Here is a 20351-nt window from a genome sequence, read left to right on the forward strand (position 1 = left end):
GAGCAGGGGATAGGACTCTCTTATCAAGAAAGAAACCTGCATAAATTAATCAACCTCTAACAGAAATTGAAGAGGGTTGAGGGAAAACATTCTCCAAAGAAACACAGACATCTAACCTAAGGAACCACACCAGCTGCCCACATCTGCAAGAGACAGAGAAATAATAGCTGAGCATAGTCAGCCTGCCAGACCCTTTTATAGGACATATAACATCACAAGAACTTTCCTGTTTTCATCTACTGCTAGCAGGACTTAACTATGGAGAGGATTCTCAACTTTCTCGAAGTATGTTTTTCATACATTAAAGAAAATTAAACAAGACAATTTGAAAAGTGTATTTATGCACTGTAAAACAGTTTACTCATTTTGAACATTGTTACCAAGCCCAAGAGTACATTAAACTATATTTACCTGTTATATGTTTCAGAGACACCTGCGAATGGTTCATTCCCACATTTAGAAAACACAAACACCGTGTTTAATATTAGAGCCACTGAGCAAGTACCTAATATGAACTTGATTATGTTTTTGCAATCCAGTTTGTACTTGGAAACCAAGATGCCACTTATGATTTGACCTAGTGCTGCTCCTGGAATTAATACAAGCCCTAGAGTAAAATGAGACACCATCAATTACACAAAAATGCAAGACATAATCAAAATTTAGGGTGTATCCTGATTTTTTGTCATTTCCAAACTATATTACTGGAATTTCAAAAGGCATGAATGAACTTTTATAACAGTTCTCACAAAAAATAACGTAAATGATTCTCTTTAGATTTAGATGCATGCATCTGTGACCTCACATTATTTAGCTGTTGTTTCAAACTTCTTATTGCCAAAGGCACAGCCCAATCTTAGATTGTGTGGTAGACACATTAGATTAATATAGCACTCCTTTTAGGGCACCCTTCAGTCAGCTGGGAACCTTCCTCCACACAGTCTACTGCTACTTTAAGCACAAGATTTTCCATAATGAATTCCAATGATGTGCAGATATTGGGCTTTTTTGGTCCTCCAAACCCCTTGTCAGACAATCTCCCTATCTCATTTTCTGAGCAATTTCTGGGGTTAAAAATAAACCCAGAAGAAATAAAGGGATGAGACCTTCCAGGAAGGCAAAGAAGCAGTAGAAGTAAGTACCTGCAGCAGTCATAGCTAAACTGGGATAAGTGGAATCACAGCAACAACTGAAATAGCAACTCCTGCAGGGAATTCCTTCACTGTCATCAAAGAACCAATAGATTGAAAGGTTCCAAGGGCAGTAATTGTGGTGTGGGGTAGCTCACTGATAACCAAGAGGGTCCAATTCCCCTTTGCTCAGCCCATGATGCCAGCCACCATCACACGCTTGTTAAATTTTCAAACAAGCACCTTTGTTCTTTCTCCCATTCTGCCCCCTCTTGTTTTATAAGAGCTTCCCATCAACATCTGCAAAACTCTCTTATTAACCGCCTTAAAACTCTGCTTTCCCAGAATACCCACAAAATCTTAACAATTAGGCAGTGGACTCAGCACACCAGAAGCCTAATGGTCTTTTTCAACCACACTGCTTTTCAGATTGCTCCATGCAATTGAATATCTGATTTCAATTAATTTATTGCATGGTATTTTAACTTTTATTCTTCTCAACATGTTCATTCATTGTTATTTTCCATCCCTTTCTAATCTGTATACCCAAGTTCTTCTATATTGTTTCAGTCCTCCCACTTTGATATCATCATTTCATTAAGATGCTGTTTACTCCCTTTTCTAGGCCATTAATAAACATACTGGTATTAAAGACCAAATTTAACACAGATCATTGTGGTGGCATAAAATAAGCCCAACACCAATTCCACTTCTCTTTTCTATCACAAAAAAATTCTACATCCCACAACTGCTGGCAGCACAGAAGATGAGAGTCCCATGGAAGGAGAGAGCCAATAACAGGAGTCAGGGAGCAGCCAGGCCAGGGGTCAAGGGCAATTGGATCAGGAACAAAGTGGTAGTCATTGCAAACAAAATTCCCAATTGCCTTTTCTTCCCCTCTACCCTAAAATAACTTTGAAGTTAAGCAGACTTCAAGTGACATTCAGACTATATCTAAATTTCCTATGGATTAACACTTTAGCTGAGTCTATCCTAAGAAAACCATAAACGGTATTCACCAGAGGTAGCAAAGGTGGAAACTGTCATGTCAACAGGACTCGAGACATTTTTATTAATATATTGTCTGTTGAATTAAGTGAGATAGAATATATGGGGCCAAAGAATCAAAGGTGTTAATATAACCCAGTCACTGTTCAACATAAGTTTTAAACAAGGTTCAGAGTTTTGTATATGGAGACTTCAGCCTACTTAGTATGGAGGGGCATGGATCAGCGTTCACATCGCACTCCCTGTCAGTACCCGGCACAGGCCAGGGAAGCTAATGATCTAACCAGTTGACCAAATTTGGTGATAAATCCTGGTCACATGCCAACTGAGGCCTTTAGAAAGAAAAAAAAACCTTTTCTGATAGTGACTTAGATGGTATTAAAGATTTTTAGAGAAAAGAGATACAGTTAATTGAGATGGGCTGGAACTGTTGTTCTTGCTCATGTTGTTAAAGTCTGGTCCCAGTTCCTAGATGACAAAATAAGACAAACACACACAAAAAAGGAGAGAACAGAATAATAAAGATAGAAAATCTAATTGCCTTTCACTTGCAACCTCACAGCTGGAAAAACACAGGCAAGGCACACAGTCTTATCAGCTACTCTAAGACCTGTCAAACTTGTACCAGCATCAAGCTGTTAGGTTATTGCTTTTAGCTGCCTCTTTCTGGTCACAGGCTTGCAGCAGTGTGGCCAAATATGCAGTCTTGGCCAGGTAAGCCAGATTCTAATTAGACAGAAGTAAAAAGGAGAGAGATTGGAAAGAGAAGAAATATGGTAGAGAAGGAAAAAGTATACATTTGTGGAGAGGTGGGACAGAAAGTCTCACATCCCAGGTGGTATTTAGAATTCAGCCACAGCTGGTGGAGGTAGCAGTGTCATCTGACTCCCTCCCTCCAGCCTGATCTGCTCAGGACATCATTCAGCATTAGGATGAAGATGGTCTAGGGTCGCTGGAGATGGTGGGGGTGGCAACTATGCTGGTGAAGCTCAGGCCAGTGGCCAATTTTTCTTCCCAAAATCTTCCTTGAAGGAGCCAGAAATGGAGTGGTGGTTAACAATTCCCCCATTATTTTGGACACCAGTTAATTTCCAACATACCAATTTTGATTCACTGATTCCTGGTTCCATACTTTCCTTGTTCATCAAGCATGATCTTAATACAGTACTTGAGGATCAGCCTCACTTTTTGTTTTGACTAATTCAGTCTGTCTCTGTTTTGCACCATTTCCCATCAACATTTGTTGTTACAGGTTATTGTGACATTTATGAATTTACACTTTTTTTTTTACAATTGAGCTCTCAATTAGGGTAAATTTGTAGGCCAAATTATTACAACACTGTCTATCCCTACAATGAGTGATAAAAATGCCTGGAGTTCTGTTGATGCTACAGCTTCTTCTAGCAGAGGTGCACCACTAGTGAATCACAGGTGATAGTTTTCCTAGTGTAGGCAAGGCCACTGAGTGGAATGGTGTGGGAAAGAGTCCACTGCTGCTCTGAAGTTCACATTTTGTAATAAAAAGACCAATTTTTGCTAAAAATATTTATGTATTAAAGGTTACAGAAACTCTACAATTGCAAGTACATACCAATCCCAAATTAATTTCTCTCCTCTACCAGCTAATTAACATAGGCAGTACAATATATATATAGCACAAGATATTTTTATTTAAAGAGTTTAAAAAATTGAAACACCCTTTACCTCCTAGTGTAGCTGAGTAACTGGATGACTGTCCAAACTGATTTTCTATAAATTTTGGCAGAAATGTGGCAAAGCCAGTGGCAACTAAAGCTTCTGTAGAAGCAGCTACTATTAAACACATCAACACAGGATTCTTCAGCAGTATCTAGGAGGGAAAAGCTTATTTAGTATTCTGTACATTACTTCATTATAATATTACTTTTACTGAATTTATTTAATACAAATAGAAACTACAGTGTGTTTAAAAATAACGTTTTAAATGTGTGCTGATACCCAAGATTTTTAAACCAAAGGATTGCAAGCCCTGAAATTCTGAATATGATTTTCTACTCTTCCACAACTGAAATAGATTTATCAGAAATTAGCCTCAAAGGATTATTTTTCTCCAGTGCACATGTATTGTCCATTCTAGTTTTAGATGTTTGAGAGATACGTTTTCCATCTATTAGACTGTGCTAAAGCCTCCCAAAGAAAGAGATCATATTGTCAGGAGAGCTAAATAACAAGAGAAAGCAAAGACAAACACACACAAAAAGGGAGAGAACAGAATATTTTGCATCCTCTTATTTCTAACTATATTCTCTTGTGGGGGGAGGGAGGAAGTTTGGGGCCAAAAGTTAATGAGTGATTAGGGAGAAGCAAGGAGACAGGCTATGTCTACACTGCACTTTTGTTATTAAAACTTTTGTTGGTCAGGGTGTGAAAAAACAAACACACCTAACCGACAAAAGTTTTAACAAAAAGTATCAGTGTGAACAGCGCTTTGTTGGTGGGAGACATTCTCCCACCAACAAAGCTACCACCGCAATTGCAGGTGGTTTTATTTTGTTGGCAAGAGAACTCTGGCATATAGAGGATGCCATCCAGGAAGAAATTCTCTGGCTGGAAACTGATTGTCCTCCTATTTTGTCTGCCACTGCTATGAACAGCTGGGAGTATTTACAGAAGTGCCTGGGTCTGTTGAGGTAGAACAGTATAGTTCTTCTGACATCCAAGGTATGCAAGTGTTCTTCCTCCCTGCTTATATGAAGCTTCAGATGGAATATGGGCAAATAAATTGGGTGGTTTATATGCTAATATTAAACCACCTTTAGGACGAACTTTGGATGAAGACACAGGTAAATCTTTTCCTTAAAAAAGATTGTATATGGAGGCTCCAGCATTAAGGCATGCAGGTCCCCTACTCTTTGGCCAAGGTAATGACCACCAAAAATGCCACCTTCATTGACAGGTGCAGTAGAGAGCAGGTAGCCAACAGTTCAAATGGGGAATTCATAGTCTCGACAATAGAGTGAGGAGTGGAAAATCAGTGTTGACAGGACTATGCTGGGGCTATAAGTATGATTCTGGCCTAGTCCTTTCTCATCTTTAGTAATAACCTGTGAATGAGCAGGATTGATGACAAACTGTACATGAGTCTGCCTGACCACAGCCATTAAAAAGGCAATTGTCACAGAATTGTGACCCCATAGATAGCATAATTGCTGACAGTTTCTGTTAGACTTTTTCATAAATATGTCTACTTGGGGAAACCGCCACAACTGGAAGATGTATCTGGCCACATCTGGTTGAACAGACCACACATGGTGACTCATAAACAAACAATCAGCTCAGGGGGTCTGCTAGGTTGTTTTGTACATCCAGCCGATAAAATGCTTCTAGATCTATTGAGCTGGCAATACAGAGCTCCCAACATTGCCTCTTGACAGAGTGAAGAAGAGTGGGCTACCCCTGCTTGCTGAGTTATAACACTGCTGCCATGTTGTGTGTAAGGACTAATAGACTGCTTCCCCTGATCTGCAATAGAAATACTTGGCACACCAGTCTGGCAACTTTCAGTTCTCTGACACTAATGTGTAAAGCTAAGTCTTCTGAGGTCAGTACAGAAATCATATTTGTTTTTATTTTTTGAAATCTCTCTGATGGAGGAATGCTCTTGCTGCTACTGAGTCCAGGAGAACTCTGACGAACTCTGTAGACTGAGATGGAATCAGAGTTGACTTTTTAAAATTGATCCTCAAACCCAGGGATGAAACTAAATGAATCATTTTCTTTGCTGTGACTACGCTTGTGTTCATGAATTCCCGTGCGCATCTATGTAACGGTAAATGTAGAATCCTTGGCTGAGTAGATGGGCTGGTACTACTGATAGACACTTTGTGAATATGCTCAGTGTCAATAAAATTCCAGCACTCTCAATTGGTAATGACTCTCCAGAGCCAGAAAATGTATGTGCTTTCTGTGGTGGGGGGTATATTGACACATCAAACTAAGCATCCTGTAAGTTGAGGGTAATGAATCAATCCATGGGATCTACAGCAGGAATGACAAGAAACAAAAGTTACCATATGGAATTTGGCACATTGAATGTATTAACTGAGATTCCTGAGATCTAGTCAGGCCTAATATTTGGGGCAGAGGTCGAAGCCAGAGGTAAGGTCCGGACTGGGCCAAGGGTAGCACTGGAGTCAAGATCTGGGGACAGGCCAAGGTCAGAACAAACATCAGAGTCTGTAGACAAGCCAGAATCAGTACTATAGCTGGAGTCAAGGTGTAAGCCAGGGATCAAAAATGGATAGTCAGAATCCAGGGACAAACCAAGTCAGTTCTGTAGACACGGTCCAGATACAAGGAGGTTCGAAACCAAGGTCCAGGTCAAAGCCAGGCTCCAGGGAAGGTCAGAAAGCAGAGGCAAGGCTAAAGAGAGTCAGTAACAGCTCTTCAGCAAGGTCAGAGTAGAGCATGGACTAGACTGGAACAGGGCTCAGGCAAGGCTAGGGCAGGAACAGGATCAAGAGCAGGCTGGGAATCTCGAGAGTCTGATACAGTGCAAGGTAGCAGGAGGATTCCTGGCCAGGTAGTGCTGTTGCATAGATTGATCTGCAGCTCTAGTAGGGTTGGGGATATACCTGAGCCTGGGGGTCATCTGACCCCGTCTCGGCTTAGGGATAGGTTGCTGCCTCATGCCTGAGGGCTAAGTCACTGCAGGCTCTGTTGGAAGGGTAAGTCAGTGAAACTGAATTGTTCCTGCATGCCTGAGCGGTTACTCACCTCAGGTCTGTTGGAGGGGCAGCTGAGCGAGCAGCCCTGGTTTGGCTGCAGGTTTGCCTCACAGCAGGGGTAGCCCAAAGATCTTTTGATGGCTGCAACATCCCTTCATTAATAGGTAGTTCAACCCTGCTTTGGGATGTTGGTTTTAGGATATCAAACAATTTATACACTTTCTCCTGAATAGTCTCCAAAGGAACTTTTGGTGTTTTTGCAATATGCTTCAATAATTCTTGTCAGGGTTTAAATCATCAGCTGAAAATTGTGGATCATGAAATAGTTTAATCAAGCAAGGGAGAAAGACCAAGTGATAAATTGGGAAGACTCTCTTGATGAGCAGATATTTCACGATTGCTTACAATTTGTTGTTCCTTCATTTCTTAAACATGAAAAGGAGAATGATAAAACCATGAGAATTTGCCACAGGTGACTTATGTATAGATCCCGAATAGTGTGGGACAACATTTCATGAAAACTGTGATCCATGAAGGCCAATAAGACCACAGTTGCAGACCATTTGGGAAAGGGACATTTGGCCAATATGGAGGAAACCAAAGAGCATTGTGAGAATTAGCATCCTCAGATCTATTAAGAGGTCCTTCCCCGTATGCCTCCTTAGATTATTTTCTTTCCATCAATAGGATTTGGGGGTTTTTTTGCAGAGAACTCCTATCAGTCTGAAAAGGAGTCAAAGTTTTTGGATGAAAAAGTTTCTAACAACGAAGGCACAACAGAAGATTGAAGGACCTGCATGGGACTCATATCCTTAATTGTATTTGTATGTTGGTTCAAAGAAATTTGCATTACAAGTATCCTTGCATCTTTTCATGGAGGGAATCTGTCTGGCACCAAAATTGGGGAAACCTTCAGGAAAGATGACTCAGGTTCTGGAGTGATGCTGATGTCTGGTGAAGGCACAAAAGAATCTTTTGGAGCTCAAATTTAATTGTAAAAGTTCCCATCGCTGAGGATGCTGTAGTTATGCTTTGAAGCTTGTCCTGTGGTTGAAACTGTCAGTGCAGGCTTTGATAAAAGCCATTGGTACCAACAAAGGAGTCACTGATGAAGACCATCCTGAGCGCTCCAGTACTGAGAGGAACAGCTTTTCTAAAGCTGGTTCTAAAAATAAATAAAGTAGATGATCTTCCCTAAAGATCTCCTTGCCGAAGACATAGAGACGGTGTCTGAACTGGCCTTCTGTTATAGTGTGGCACCACCTGCCCAAGTCCTGCTTTTTTCTCTCACTGGCTGCAAGGGCTCCTCAGAAGAGCTCCTCTGCACTCCTGAGTCCTGGTCCCAGAGACAGGGCTCAGTACCAGGAAAAGGACAGAGTCAGAGCCACAAGCTTTCAGGTGTCACTCACCAACAGAAGGTAATTCAGAAGGTAATTCAACAGAAGGTAACTCACCAGTAAAACGTATTACCTCACCCACCCTGTCTCTCTAATATCCTGGGACCAACAAAGCTACAACAACTCTGCATGAAGTCAGAGCCACTCAGTCCTCAGGCAGCAAGGATTCCTGACTGCTTTGGTGGATTCTTCTGAGTTCCTTTTGTCTTCTTAACTGCTCCTGAATCAGATGTCACATCTCTGGTCATAGGAGTGCTGGCAGAATGAGTTATGAAAAAAGAAGCCTCTGTTATCAGGTCTGTGACCTGAGTCCAACATAGCCCTCATGGACCTTTCTATAAGAAAAAGAGTCAGTTCAGGCTGCTTCTTGAAGGACTTTCAAATTGCTCACTTAGCAATGATATATTCCTTACCCAGGCAGTAATGTTATGGCTGTGAGTCAGAAGAAAAATCCCCCTAGAGGAGGGACATGGCTTGAAACCCAGAAATATATGTTCTGATATAAACTGTGCTCTTCTCTCTTTCTATTTTTAATCTACTGCCTACAAGCTAAATAAAATAATAATCAAAACACTAACTCCTATTTATAAAAAAAAGAATCACCAACGATCAGTTTAATTACTAAGTAGCAAGGTTCCTACAGACTAACACTATGTTGTTCCAACTCACTGCCTATGGCAGTTCAAAGGAACTGAGTGGCGATTGGGGTCACTGTGCCCTTTATGACCTCAAATGGGGGGAAGCGGGGGGACATGTGGCAGAAGCAGGAGCATGCGCAATCCCTACTAGATACTGCTAGAGTCAAAATTCCAAACCGCTGTGCTGGGCACAATGGACACAATTAGTGGGAGCCACATGTGCAGTAACGCAAAGAACTCAAGTTCTTTCACTAAATGAATTTATTAAATGAACTTTTTAAGTGAAATGATAGCCCTTCTAAGGCATACCTTTTTTGTTAAAGAAAACACATCACTAAAGGCAACTAGACAACAGCATCTTCTATGGTATTTTTTTAAAAACCCAGCATTTCATCAAATAATGCAATATTGAGAGATGCTCTATGAAATTGTCTTTAAAAATTCATTTTTTAATTATAGAAGAAAAGGTGTCTAACTAGTTCCATTTCTTATTTAACTTCTTGGAACTCATTAACATGTTTCCTCTCCCAGGCTGCATTTCAATCAAGAATGAGATTGTAAAACATAGGTATTAGTCTCAGGAAGGAGAAATTACATATCTGATGTTGTTGTCTAATGATTTATTACATGTCCAATATTGTTGTCTAATCTGCAAGAGAATTACAGATTTGGGATTATGCTTGGCTCAAGGGCAGTGAGAACTCAGATAACATTATATTTTACAAGATTATTTAAATCTCACTCTTACCACACACTATCATTGCTCTAGTCCATCAGTTCCTATCCTGAGCAAAAGGGGGAAAGCATTAAAAAAATTGTAAAGCTGTATCCACACCTCTGCACTGAAAGTGGATGGGAGAGTGTAAATCCATTACACCATTCATCCTCAGAGAACAAGTTATTAATAGTTGTATGTTTCCAAAAACAGACTAGTTGCAGACTTCACTCTTGAGGACAAAAGATTCAGGTATGAGTCTCTAATGTGGTCAAGAATTAGCCAAAGGTCAGTTAAATGCAAAGATTCCTCATGGTGCAGTAGTAACAGGAGTGAACAGTAAAATGCTCTTTTGGCAACTCCAAAGCATAGTACATCCAAAATACGTATGTTGTATCTAGAGAGAGATCCCATAATTTAAGGTATATAGGTTGCTGTACATCTGTAACAGAAAGGTCAAACCTGGATTCATGCCTAATGTATGATGGAAGAGTAATGCTTTGAAAAAGTATAGTCAGTCTAACCTTAGAAGTCACATCACGTTAAAATTAGTCTCCTGAAGTAACCAGAGATATACAGGGATGGTTCATATAAGCCTGACTACTGACAGAAAAAAAAAAACTATTTCAGCTCTTTTAACGCACTTTAGATAAAAAAGCCTACAAAGGCAGTTTGCTATCTGTATGGGTTGTGAAAGTCTTTCCATGATTTATCACCAGACATCCAAATCTCCCATGAGAAGGAGGAATGTCATAGTTCATTCAAGCTCTGTTGTAGCGAATATCTGAAGTTTGATTTTCTTTTCAACTGTTGACTGCCTCTCCTTCCCGACAAATTATTTTGACTGGAAGAAAGTTTTCAGAGTGAGGTTTTCTAAACATGACTCGAAGATTCCAGTCTCCTCCAAGAGTAAACCAGATACTTTGATTACATGGCTCAGTGACAGACTCGGAAGCTCATTCAAGACTCCATGTTTTGAAGGAGTGGAAGTGCCCTGAACACCACTTGACTGTGGTTAAAATTATACTCTATGTACAAATAGAAGATCACTATGTAACATGTATACTTTTGCCACCATCTAGTATCTATTCCTATAGTCTTGTCCCAAAACAGTACTGGAATTATTTCCCATGCAAGCCTCTGTGTAAAAGGAAGTGAGTTTTCTACATTTCTATGAAGCTGTTAGCTCATTTGTGAGTAGGTCAAAGTATCTCAAAATTATGTAAACTAACATGCAAAGAACAGCTAAAAGTCTTGCATTGACTTTATTGTTTACCTTACCAAAAGAGCCACTGGAAAATCTTTAAAATTTTTCCCAATATTCCTGTCTTCAACAAATGCCTCACTTCCATCATGATGAGTTTCAGAAATTTTTTCAGATTGTACTTTTGCTGTACCTACAGAAGAATAAGTTTATTTTACACAATGAAAATAATGAGTAACTTAGCGCTTGTAACAAATTTATCTTTAATTAAAGTGCAGTATTACAACAAATGCTCCATTTCCCAAAAGAGGAGACATCATGCAGACTTTGCTAGACACTGCAACAATGCACAGTGAAAAAGCAGATCAATAATGCATTCCTATGGAAAGTAGAGCTCTGCTGAGAGCAAAAACACAGCAAAAACGTCAACAGCAAGCATGAGAGTTGTTGGTGTTCTCAGGCCCAGCAAAAGAAATTTCAGACTCATTGAACCCCGTCCTGCCCATTTTACCCCATCTATATCTCCTTTCTGCCCCCATACTTATAACTCACCTCTTCCTTCTCTCCTTTTTTCTGTCATTCCCCACACAGACAGAATGTTTTTTTAAAAATATTTTGGGAAGAGCCTATCCTCTTTGTAATACTAGCTGTACTAACAGAAAAGGTTTTATAAGGTCTATAAGCCTGTCCTAGGATACTTGGATCCATGCCTCACTGCTCCACCCATAGAGCAAGGCAGGAGGTTGAATCTGAATCAAAGGCTACAATGCAAGACTGAGTCAGTAGGAACTGTTGGGTGTTCAGCACTCAAAGTCAGGTCATTTATTTAAACACCTAACTATGGACTAACTACGGACTTGGGAGCCTAATGTGAGGCATATTTTCTTTTTAAAACTTTAGCCATCACATCTCTTACTTCCCCTGCCCTCAGCCTATTTCAACGAGACCCTCAATCCTCCCCCCAGTCCTATTTCCCATTAAACCTTTCAAAAACCCTCCCATGGTCAATTGTCTTCCTCCTACCCAACAAGCCTTCTAGGATTTCACTGCTTACCTGTTACACAAGGCTTAATTAATACCCTAACTACAAGGCATTATGCCTGTTTTACAAATGGTACACTGAAAGTACAGAACAATTAAATTATTTGCTCAATGTCACTATGACAGGGCAGAGCAGCCCTGCACTGGTACCGCAGGAGTTAACCCTTCCTTCCTAGCAGAGACAGCCACGCCCCTGAGGCTCTGCTGGGCATGCTCCACCTGGAGAACAGGTATAAAAGCCTGCAGAGCTACTCAGTTGGGGCTGACCACCAGAGGGGAAGGAGGCATTCTGCCAGCTCCTGAGGAGGGCTAGCCTGTGCTCTAGGATCCAGAGGCCAGCCAAGCTGGGATGCACCTTGGTGCCCAGATGGAGTACGTTACAGGAGGTGAACTGACCAGAGGACCCACCCTGAATTGGAGAACCTGGAGGTTATGGTAGGAAGTGACCCAGGGGAACTTTAGAGGAAAATGGTGTTTGAGTTGCACAGAGGCTTGCTGTGTTTTGGGCAGATCCCCACCAAGATGGTGGCAAGGAGAACTTGCCACTACCAGGGACCTGGGTTGGAACCTGGTGAAGAGAGTGGGACTGGGTCCCCCTACTACCTCCCCTAAAAACACACCATTGGAATCATAAGGATTCTGGCCATGCTACACTGTCAGAAAGGGGTGATTATATGGATGTTGGCCATTGGGCCACACTTCCCTGACACTTGGGGCAAGTGTCTCCAGCTGCACTACCCCACTTGTGAGGGGGGAGCTGTATGGACCCTGACCATTGGGCTGCACTGCTCCAATGCTGGGAGAGATTTATATGGACCCTGGCCATTGGGCCTCACTGCCCTGACACTTGGGGCAAGTTACATGGACTCTGGTGGCTAGGCCACACTACCCTGCCTGCGGAGAGGCTGGGGGAGTTGTATGTACTCTGGCCATTGGGCCACACTGCTCCAATGCTGGGAGTGAGTTATATGGACTTGAGCTGTTAGGGCACACTACCCTGACCAAGGGGTGATTGTGTGGAGGGGGGCCATGAGACCGCATCGGGCCACCCACAGAGAGGCGAGCATGTGCATTTGGGCATGGCAAGGTTCTGACACTCCACCCCACCCCTGCCACAAAGGGGCGGTGCAGTGCCAGGTCTGCCACTGTCACACAGTAAGCCAAGTGAGTAGCACAGAATCTCAGAGTGCCCATTCCCACTCCACTGATCTAGCCACAAGCCCAATCTCCCTCCTAAGAGTTGATTGATAATTAATACTTACCTGGTAAGTGCTTTGGAAAACATGAAAAAGGTACTATCAGAAGCCATGTTGCAAAACAGCACAAGAGAAATGCTATCCACCAAGCCCCAAGCCACCGTGGGTCATCTGAATCAATCTCTGTGCTAGAAAAGATATTTGGAAAACGCAGATTTAATAATGACACAAACATCTTACTAGTCACACAGAATATTGCCCCAAATTATTGTGGCTTTAAAAGCTATACACTCAGTTTATCCCATGGCATTAGGAGAGAGCCTCCAAGTACTAGGTGTTTCCTCATTCTTTTCTAGACCTATTAAATTCACTTTTACTTTTTGTATAACAAAGTACTCAGCATATTATAAATATAATCAAGTCAAAATGGAGACCCTTGAACCAGAATGTACTGGACTGACTAATAAGGGAGTAATGAAAAAATCAGGTCTTTGTAAGGTGCAATGTCATCACCACATCACTGATCACTAAATATATGTTAATTATGTCAAAACAATTATGAATGTCTTTACCATCAGTGGATTTTTACACAAGGCAAATGTGAATTAGATACTAGTCCCATCATGTTGAAGTTGCAGAACTGAAGTCAAAGTCAGGAAAATGCAAAAGCAAACTGCAACCATAACTCAGATAAATCAGGATTGTAGGAATTGCTATATTGGATCAGTTCAATGATCATCTAGTCCTGTATCCTACTGCATTTCAGTAACAGATTCTTCAAAGAAATCCCCCCTGAAATGAAAAATTATGCAATGACATGCCCGTGGGAGAGGTTTCTTCCTAATCCCAAGAAGTTAGTTGTTTATGTCCTAAATCATTGAGGAATGATAACCCATATAGATTTTTTATTGTATCTAATATTACTGTGGAAATCCTGCAACATAACCCCTGAAATGAAAAGATCCCATTCCTCATATTACCACTAAAGTCAGTCTCTGGACAGAAACTGTTCATTTGCTGAGAAGGCAGGTTTGGGCTTATTTTAAGGTTGATAAACAAAAGAAGTAGTAACCACCATCTCCAAAAGATGGAACTAAACTCATGCTCCTGATAATGGAGTAACTTTTCCTTGCAGAAAAGGTTAGCGTTTAGGTCTCTTTTCTTGGAAGTTCTCAGGGAAGACTAGATTATTGCCTAACAGGTCAGAGGGTTTCTCAAAAAAGTCCACAAAAACAACCTTTATGTTCTCTGGAAGAGCTATTGTACGGAGTGAAGCTGAGCTATTTCCCTCCTCATGGCAAAATTCATAACCCTCAATAAAGCCATAAGAAGTACCCAAATATTTTAGTAGATTACCATTGGGAACAAGGGATCAATAAAAATAGCACTCTGTTGGTTGAACAGAAGAAAACAAGAACACCCTCTTGCCTTGTTTGAAGAGGGACATCAATATAGATATTAAGCAGCTGCCCTCCCAATACATAGCCAAGGGCAGGACCCAGCAGTGACATGGCATAGCCAATTCCTAAAGGGAAATAAAAAGATGAAATGTTTTTCATTTCATGTCTCAGCAGAACATACAGTTCTAAAATGTAAGGTTAAAGAATAAATTAAGCCTGTTTCAGGTAACAGTAACGGTTCATATACACAATAAAATACAAAAGACTCCGTGGCATTTGCAGGGGAAGGAAAATTACATTTATACTTTCAGTGTAATGATTTATGCAAGATTTTTAGAAACCAAAATATACATTTGTTAATTATATTAATTAATTTAACATGATCTCTTACAGCTATTAGTCACAAGACAAGGTGGGTGAAGTAATAGGTTTTTATTGGATCAACTTCTGGGTATTTGAGTGGCCCATTCCATGATGCAATCTACTTCTCTATAGTGTCCTTGTCTGGTAAAGGTGGTTTTAAGTGTGTTAAGGTGTATATCCCAGACTTTCTCCTCAGAGCATATTCTATGCTTGAGTGTAGATAAAAAATGTTTGGGGTGGTTATTAGATCAATGAAGGCAGGTGTGGTGACCTGTGGGATAATTGTATATGATGGTCAGTAGGGTTCACTGTTGAAGCTGATTTTGGTGTCCAGGAAGTTGATGCTAGTGTGGGAGTATTCTAGAGAAAGTTTGTTGAATGGATGGTGGTGGTTGAAGTTGGTGGAAATCTATGGGAGATTTTAAACAGTCTGTCCAGAGGATAAAAAAATCATTGATATATCTCAGGTACAGGACTGGTTTCATGGTGCACTTATCCAGAAACTCTTCTTGAAGCTCATCATTGAAGAGGTTGGCATATTGGGGAGCCATCCTGCACCTATGGCTATTCCCATGGTTTGGGTAAAGTGTGTTAGTGAATGTAAAACTGTTAAGGGTGAGGATGAAATGTATGAGTTTGGTAATGTGTTTGAGGTAGATATCTGAGGGTTGTCCATTGTCTTGTAAATATTTGAGCCAGGCAGCTATGCCATCATTGTGAGACATGCTGGTGTAAAGGGAAGTGGCATCCATGCTGGCGAGGATGGTGTTCTGAGGGAGGCTGTCAATATTGCAGTTTGTGGAGGAAGACAGTTGTGTCCTGGAGGAAACTGGCCCTTGTGTGATGAGTAGTTTGAGGATAGTTTCTATGAGTCCCAATATTCTTTCAGTAAGAGTGTCGTGGCCAGATAGGATGGGTCTGCCTGGGTTCCCTTGTTTGTGCATGCTGGGAAACATATAGAAGGTCCCTGGGTTGGGTCGTGGGAGATGAGTTGGTATAGTTTCTCTTCGAGTAGTTTGGGGAAGAAGTGGATATCCTTAAATTCCTGGGTAAATTGTGATGTTGGAGTCATCTTTCTGTTCACAGTTGGTGGTATGGAAGAGTAGTCTTTTGGCCTCATTAATGTAGTCATCATGGTTGAGGACTACAATGAGACCCCCACTGTAACTTAGGGCTTGGCTACACTTGCACGTTATACCGCACTAAAGCCGCCCAGAGCGCTCTACCTCACTCCCAGTCCACACTGGCAAGGCACATAGAGCGCTCTCTCCCTGGCTAGAGCGCTGCTGGTACTCCACCTCTCCGAGAGGGATAACATTTGCTGCATATTGGGTGAGACGCTGCAGCGTCACTGTGAATGAGGAGTTACATTACAGCGCTCTGACCTCTGGAAACTTCCCTTAATCCCCTTAAATCAAGTGGCCTCTCTTCTCATTGCTGTGAAATCCTCAGAAATGAGGAAGTGCCTTTCCAAAGGTCTGTTTCATAGAATATCAGGGTTGGAAGGGACCTCAGGAGGTCATCTAGTCAACCCCCTGCTCAAAGCAAGACCGATCCACATTTAAATCACTGGGCTGTTTATCTGGTCCCAGAAAAAAGTTACTGTTTGCTTTGAGTGAGAGAGTCAGGGGGAGGAAGGGGTCTGAACTTACAAGACAGCATGCTGATGCACACTCAGCACCCCAAAAATCCACTCTCCCCCCCCACATACACACAACACGCTCCATCCCACCCACTCCCCATTTGAAAAGCATGTTGCAGCCACTTGAACACTGGGATAGCTGCCCATAATGCACTGCTCCCAATGCAGCTGCAAGTGCTGCAAATGTGGCCACGCCACTGCACAGTCAGCTGTCAGTGTGGACAGATTGCAGCACTTTCCCTACTGCGCTGTACAAAGGCTGGTTTAACCCAAAGCGCTCCACATCTGTAAGCCTAGTCATACCCTTACTAACTTTCTCTTTTTGTTCTATGACTGCAGAGGTGTTAATGGGCCATCCTACCTTGAATTGTCCCTTACAATATGTGCTAGCTATCTATGCTAAACAATCTGTTATACCTTGCATTTTGCTGTGATGCTCCAAGTACCTTTTCTAGACCTGAAGAAGAGCTCTGTGTGCCTCAAAAGTTTCTCACCAACAGAAGCTGATCCAGTAAAAGATATTTCTTCTTCCACCTTGTCTCTAAAATCCTGGGACCGATACAGCTACAAATACACTGCATGCACCTATTAAAGGCTTTCTTCTTCCTCAAAAGAGTTTCAAATCTGTAAAAGTAGGTTTGCCTTTACACAATACCAGATTTATATTACCGCATGCATTTTTGCCTACAAAGATTTGTGTTATATGGAATAGAAAGCTTGCATCCCAACTGTGAAAGAATTACACAGCAAATAGCTAAGTGTTTGAATTATATGGCCACTTCTCTCTGTGTTTCAAAGCACTTGAACCTTGCCATGCTAGGTAGCATGTCTATTTTTAGCCTTAAACATAAATGTGTTAAAGTAAATTCCAATCTGTTGGAGTGCTTAAATTAAGAGAACATGTAGCCTGGAAATTCTAAATAAAAGCATTATAGAACTAAATCAAAAGTACTCTTTAAAACTACCATGACCAGAAGTCAGGTGTCTGTGTTAGCAGCTCTGTCAGTAGTAATATCCCAAACATTTGAAGCAAAGTAAAGACTACAGCTCCCTGTTTCCTTTAGATCTGATTGATTCAAGAGCAATGGCACTGTATGTTTTCAACACATCTTGCAAAGTCATTGGAGGGGGAGGGGGCAGGGGCAGGGGTAACTAGTCTCAGTGAAGATGGCTCTTTTGTCCACCCAGAGAAGCAATACAGATGGTTCTCTTTCCCTGCAAAGCTAGAGAGGAGAAGAACAAGCAACAGGCTTCCTTGATTTTGCCTTAGGGCATGTCTATACCGTAAAGAGATGCTTTCTTAACTCAGGTTGGCTAACCCATGTTGGTCAACTTGATTAAAATAGCAGTGAAGACACAACAACTCTTGTTTTAACTTGTGTCAGCAGCTTGAGTTCATCCCTATATACTTCAACTTGGGCTGTTATGTCTCCAAGTTACTATGTCTTCACTGGTTTCAGAGTAAAAGCCGTGTTGGTCTGTATTCGCAAAAAGAAAAGGAGTACTTGTGGCACAAGTACTCCTTTTCTTTGTCTTCACTGCTATTTTACCCAAGTTAGCTAACCTGAGTTAACACACTTTTTCCTCTACTTGGTATAAGCATACCCTTAGTATTTTTAGGCCTAATAGCAACAATATCAGTATCATAGGCACAGGAGTACAGAGACAGACACTAACTTTCAACCAGATATTCATGACTGATTACACAGAAAGGACTTTTGCTAAAATCTGTATAATTTTTTCCATTTTGCTGCATTGGTGATCTGGCCCAGCTGTGCAACTTCCCTGTATGCTGAAATTTCTGGATTGAATTTGTTAGGGATAGGATTGGGTTTCTTAACTATTCAACACTGAGTATCCCCTTAGATTCCAAGGGTGAAATATTGGCCCTACTGAAGTCAGCTGCAAAACTTCCATTGACTTCAGTTGGGCCAGGATTTCTCCCCAATTTGGTAGGACCCTTAGGTCCAGGAGATTTAGGATAAAATTTTAAGGACCAATGATCATGAATGGGAACTCTCTCAACTCTGAGCATGTGGGGTGGGGAGTTTTACTCGCCTAATAACTGCTGGACTACATCCTAAAATGTCAGCGGAAATCAAGTTACTTTCCTTTTCATACTAGATTGAACTTTGGTTTTGCTGGTTTGGTATGCATTTAAAATGTGCAAATGGAAAGGAAAGAATGTAACTTAACTCTTAAAATAAATTTGGTAAATACCTAAAAAATCATGCTTGAGTGCCCTGCATTTTTTTGTGCTGAACAAAAGTTTAACTAAAAACAGGTGCCTTAATTCAAAAACAAACACAATGTAAAACATACTCTAAATCTGTCAGGAATAGCAAAAATATCCTGCAGGCATCCTGTAATAAATTAATGCATCCCTGTGTAGAGTAATAATTTATCAGCTCAAACATGGAACGATTAACCTAGTTACTAAGCCATTTGTTACATTTACCTTCTAGTTTTGTTGTGCTAAAATAGGCTGCTTTTTAAGATGACACTACTTTTTTTTCTTAAAGTCCAGATGTTAATCTGAAGTCTTCTAGACCCATGTCACCAACTCTTCACACACACTGTTGGCACTTTAGATTTGGTTTTAGAGCTAGCAATGAGATTTAACGAGCAGGTACATTTTGTTTTGATTTCAAAATAAACTACTCTAGAATATTTTTGCAACACTTTCCTGCCCTACAGAGATTTGTTAAATATTCTAGTGTGGGTCACATTTTTCCCCCCTTAATCACATGAGCAGCCCAATAGACTAACAGGTTTGACAAAAAATCTACAGGATTAGAGTACTCAATCATTCTATTGAATAATTATGTAATCATCATCAATTCTGAACAACTTTCACTTTAAAGTTCAAGGTACAGTACAAGTTTAATTGACTGATTAGTTTTGAGGAAATCAAGTAATTTTCAAAGGCTTGCCTAGAGCCAGTGGAATAAGGGTTATAGATTTAAGTATTCTGAATGGAAGTTTGGAGACAGAACTGAAACCTTAATTAAATCTAATTACAGAGTTACACGAACTGTCCTGTAGCAGATTATTAAGGGAACCTTGGGCAATTTTTCAACACAATTAATATACTGCTTTTTTAACCTGAGGGGAAAAATGATTGCTGAATGCACAGATAAAATATGGTGAATGAAAGAATTCTTTGGGCAAATGTGGAGGAAGGCTTGAGCCAGTGTGAAGTACAGAGAAAATGTGAGTTGCCTTGTCATAAAGTACAGTCTGGAGCAGAGGTAGTCTCTTGGTGTCTCCTCAGCAGCTTACTGTAATCAACACCCACAGAAGCACCCCTCACCATGGCACCACAACCCTAATCCCAGCATGATGCAGAGGAAAAATGTGTCTGGAGAGTGAGCCTACCCTGCATTCACCCTGAAGCAGCAGCTCCTGTTCCACAGGGCTGGCCCCAGATCCCTGCTCTGGGCATTGCAACCCTGTATATGGGGTAATAGCACCACTCAGGTTTGGTCCAACCCACCCCTCCAGCATGATGGAATGGTGGCTGGGCCAAATTGAGCAAGTGGCATTACGGCCTTGTGTACAGGTCGTAGCACCACGCAGGTTTCGCCTGGCCATTCCTTATTCATAACGGGGGGGGAGTCAAGCTAATCCTGAGTGGTGCTACAATTCAGTGCACCAGGTTGTAACACCCAGAGCAGGGAGCTGGGCCCAGCCCCGGGGGACAGGAGCCACTGCAGCGTGAGTGCAGGGCAGTCTCGCTCTCCGGTCTCCTTCCCTACCCAGGGCTTCGCTTCCACACTGGGCTGAGAAAAGTGCATGCTTGCTCCCTTGGTTTCCCATAGGTGCAGCTGAAACCACAAACCCATGCTAAAGCTGCCCTTTATCTGGAGAGAGACTAAAACCAGTAGGTGCATAAGAAATGCTATACAGAA

The 20351-nt window shown here is 41.3% G+C and overlaps 1 protein-coding gene across 3 annotated transcripts in view; it reads right to left on the reverse strand.

Annotated features, from left to right (window-relative positions):
- SLCO4C1 (solute carrier organic anion transporter family member 4C1) overlaps positions 1–20351 on the reverse strand; it is a 101240-nt gene that overhangs the window by 27513 nt on the left and 53376 nt on the right. For all 3 annotated transcript variants that reach the window (XM_073344597.1, XM_073344598.1, XM_073344596.2), the window contains 5 exons: positions 14464–14560; positions 13102–13223; positions 10876–10991; positions 3843–3987; positions 412–607 (listed from right to left, as the gene is read on the reverse strand). In XM_073344597.1, coding sequence (XP_073200698.1) covers positions 412–607; positions 3843–3987; positions 10876–10991; positions 13102–13223; positions 14464–14560 — 676 coding nt within the window. The remainder of the gene's footprint in view (positions 1–411; positions 608–3842; positions 3988–10875; positions 10992–13101; positions 13224–14463; positions 14561–20351) is intronic.

This window comes from Lepidochelys kempii, chromosome 5 (genome assembly GCF_965140285.1).
Source record: "Lepidochelys kempii isolate rLepKem1 chromosome 5, rLepKem1.hap1, whole genome shotgun sequence".
NCBI classification, from domain to species: domain Eukaryota; kingdom Metazoa; phylum Chordata; order Testudines; family Cheloniidae; genus Lepidochelys; species Lepidochelys kempii.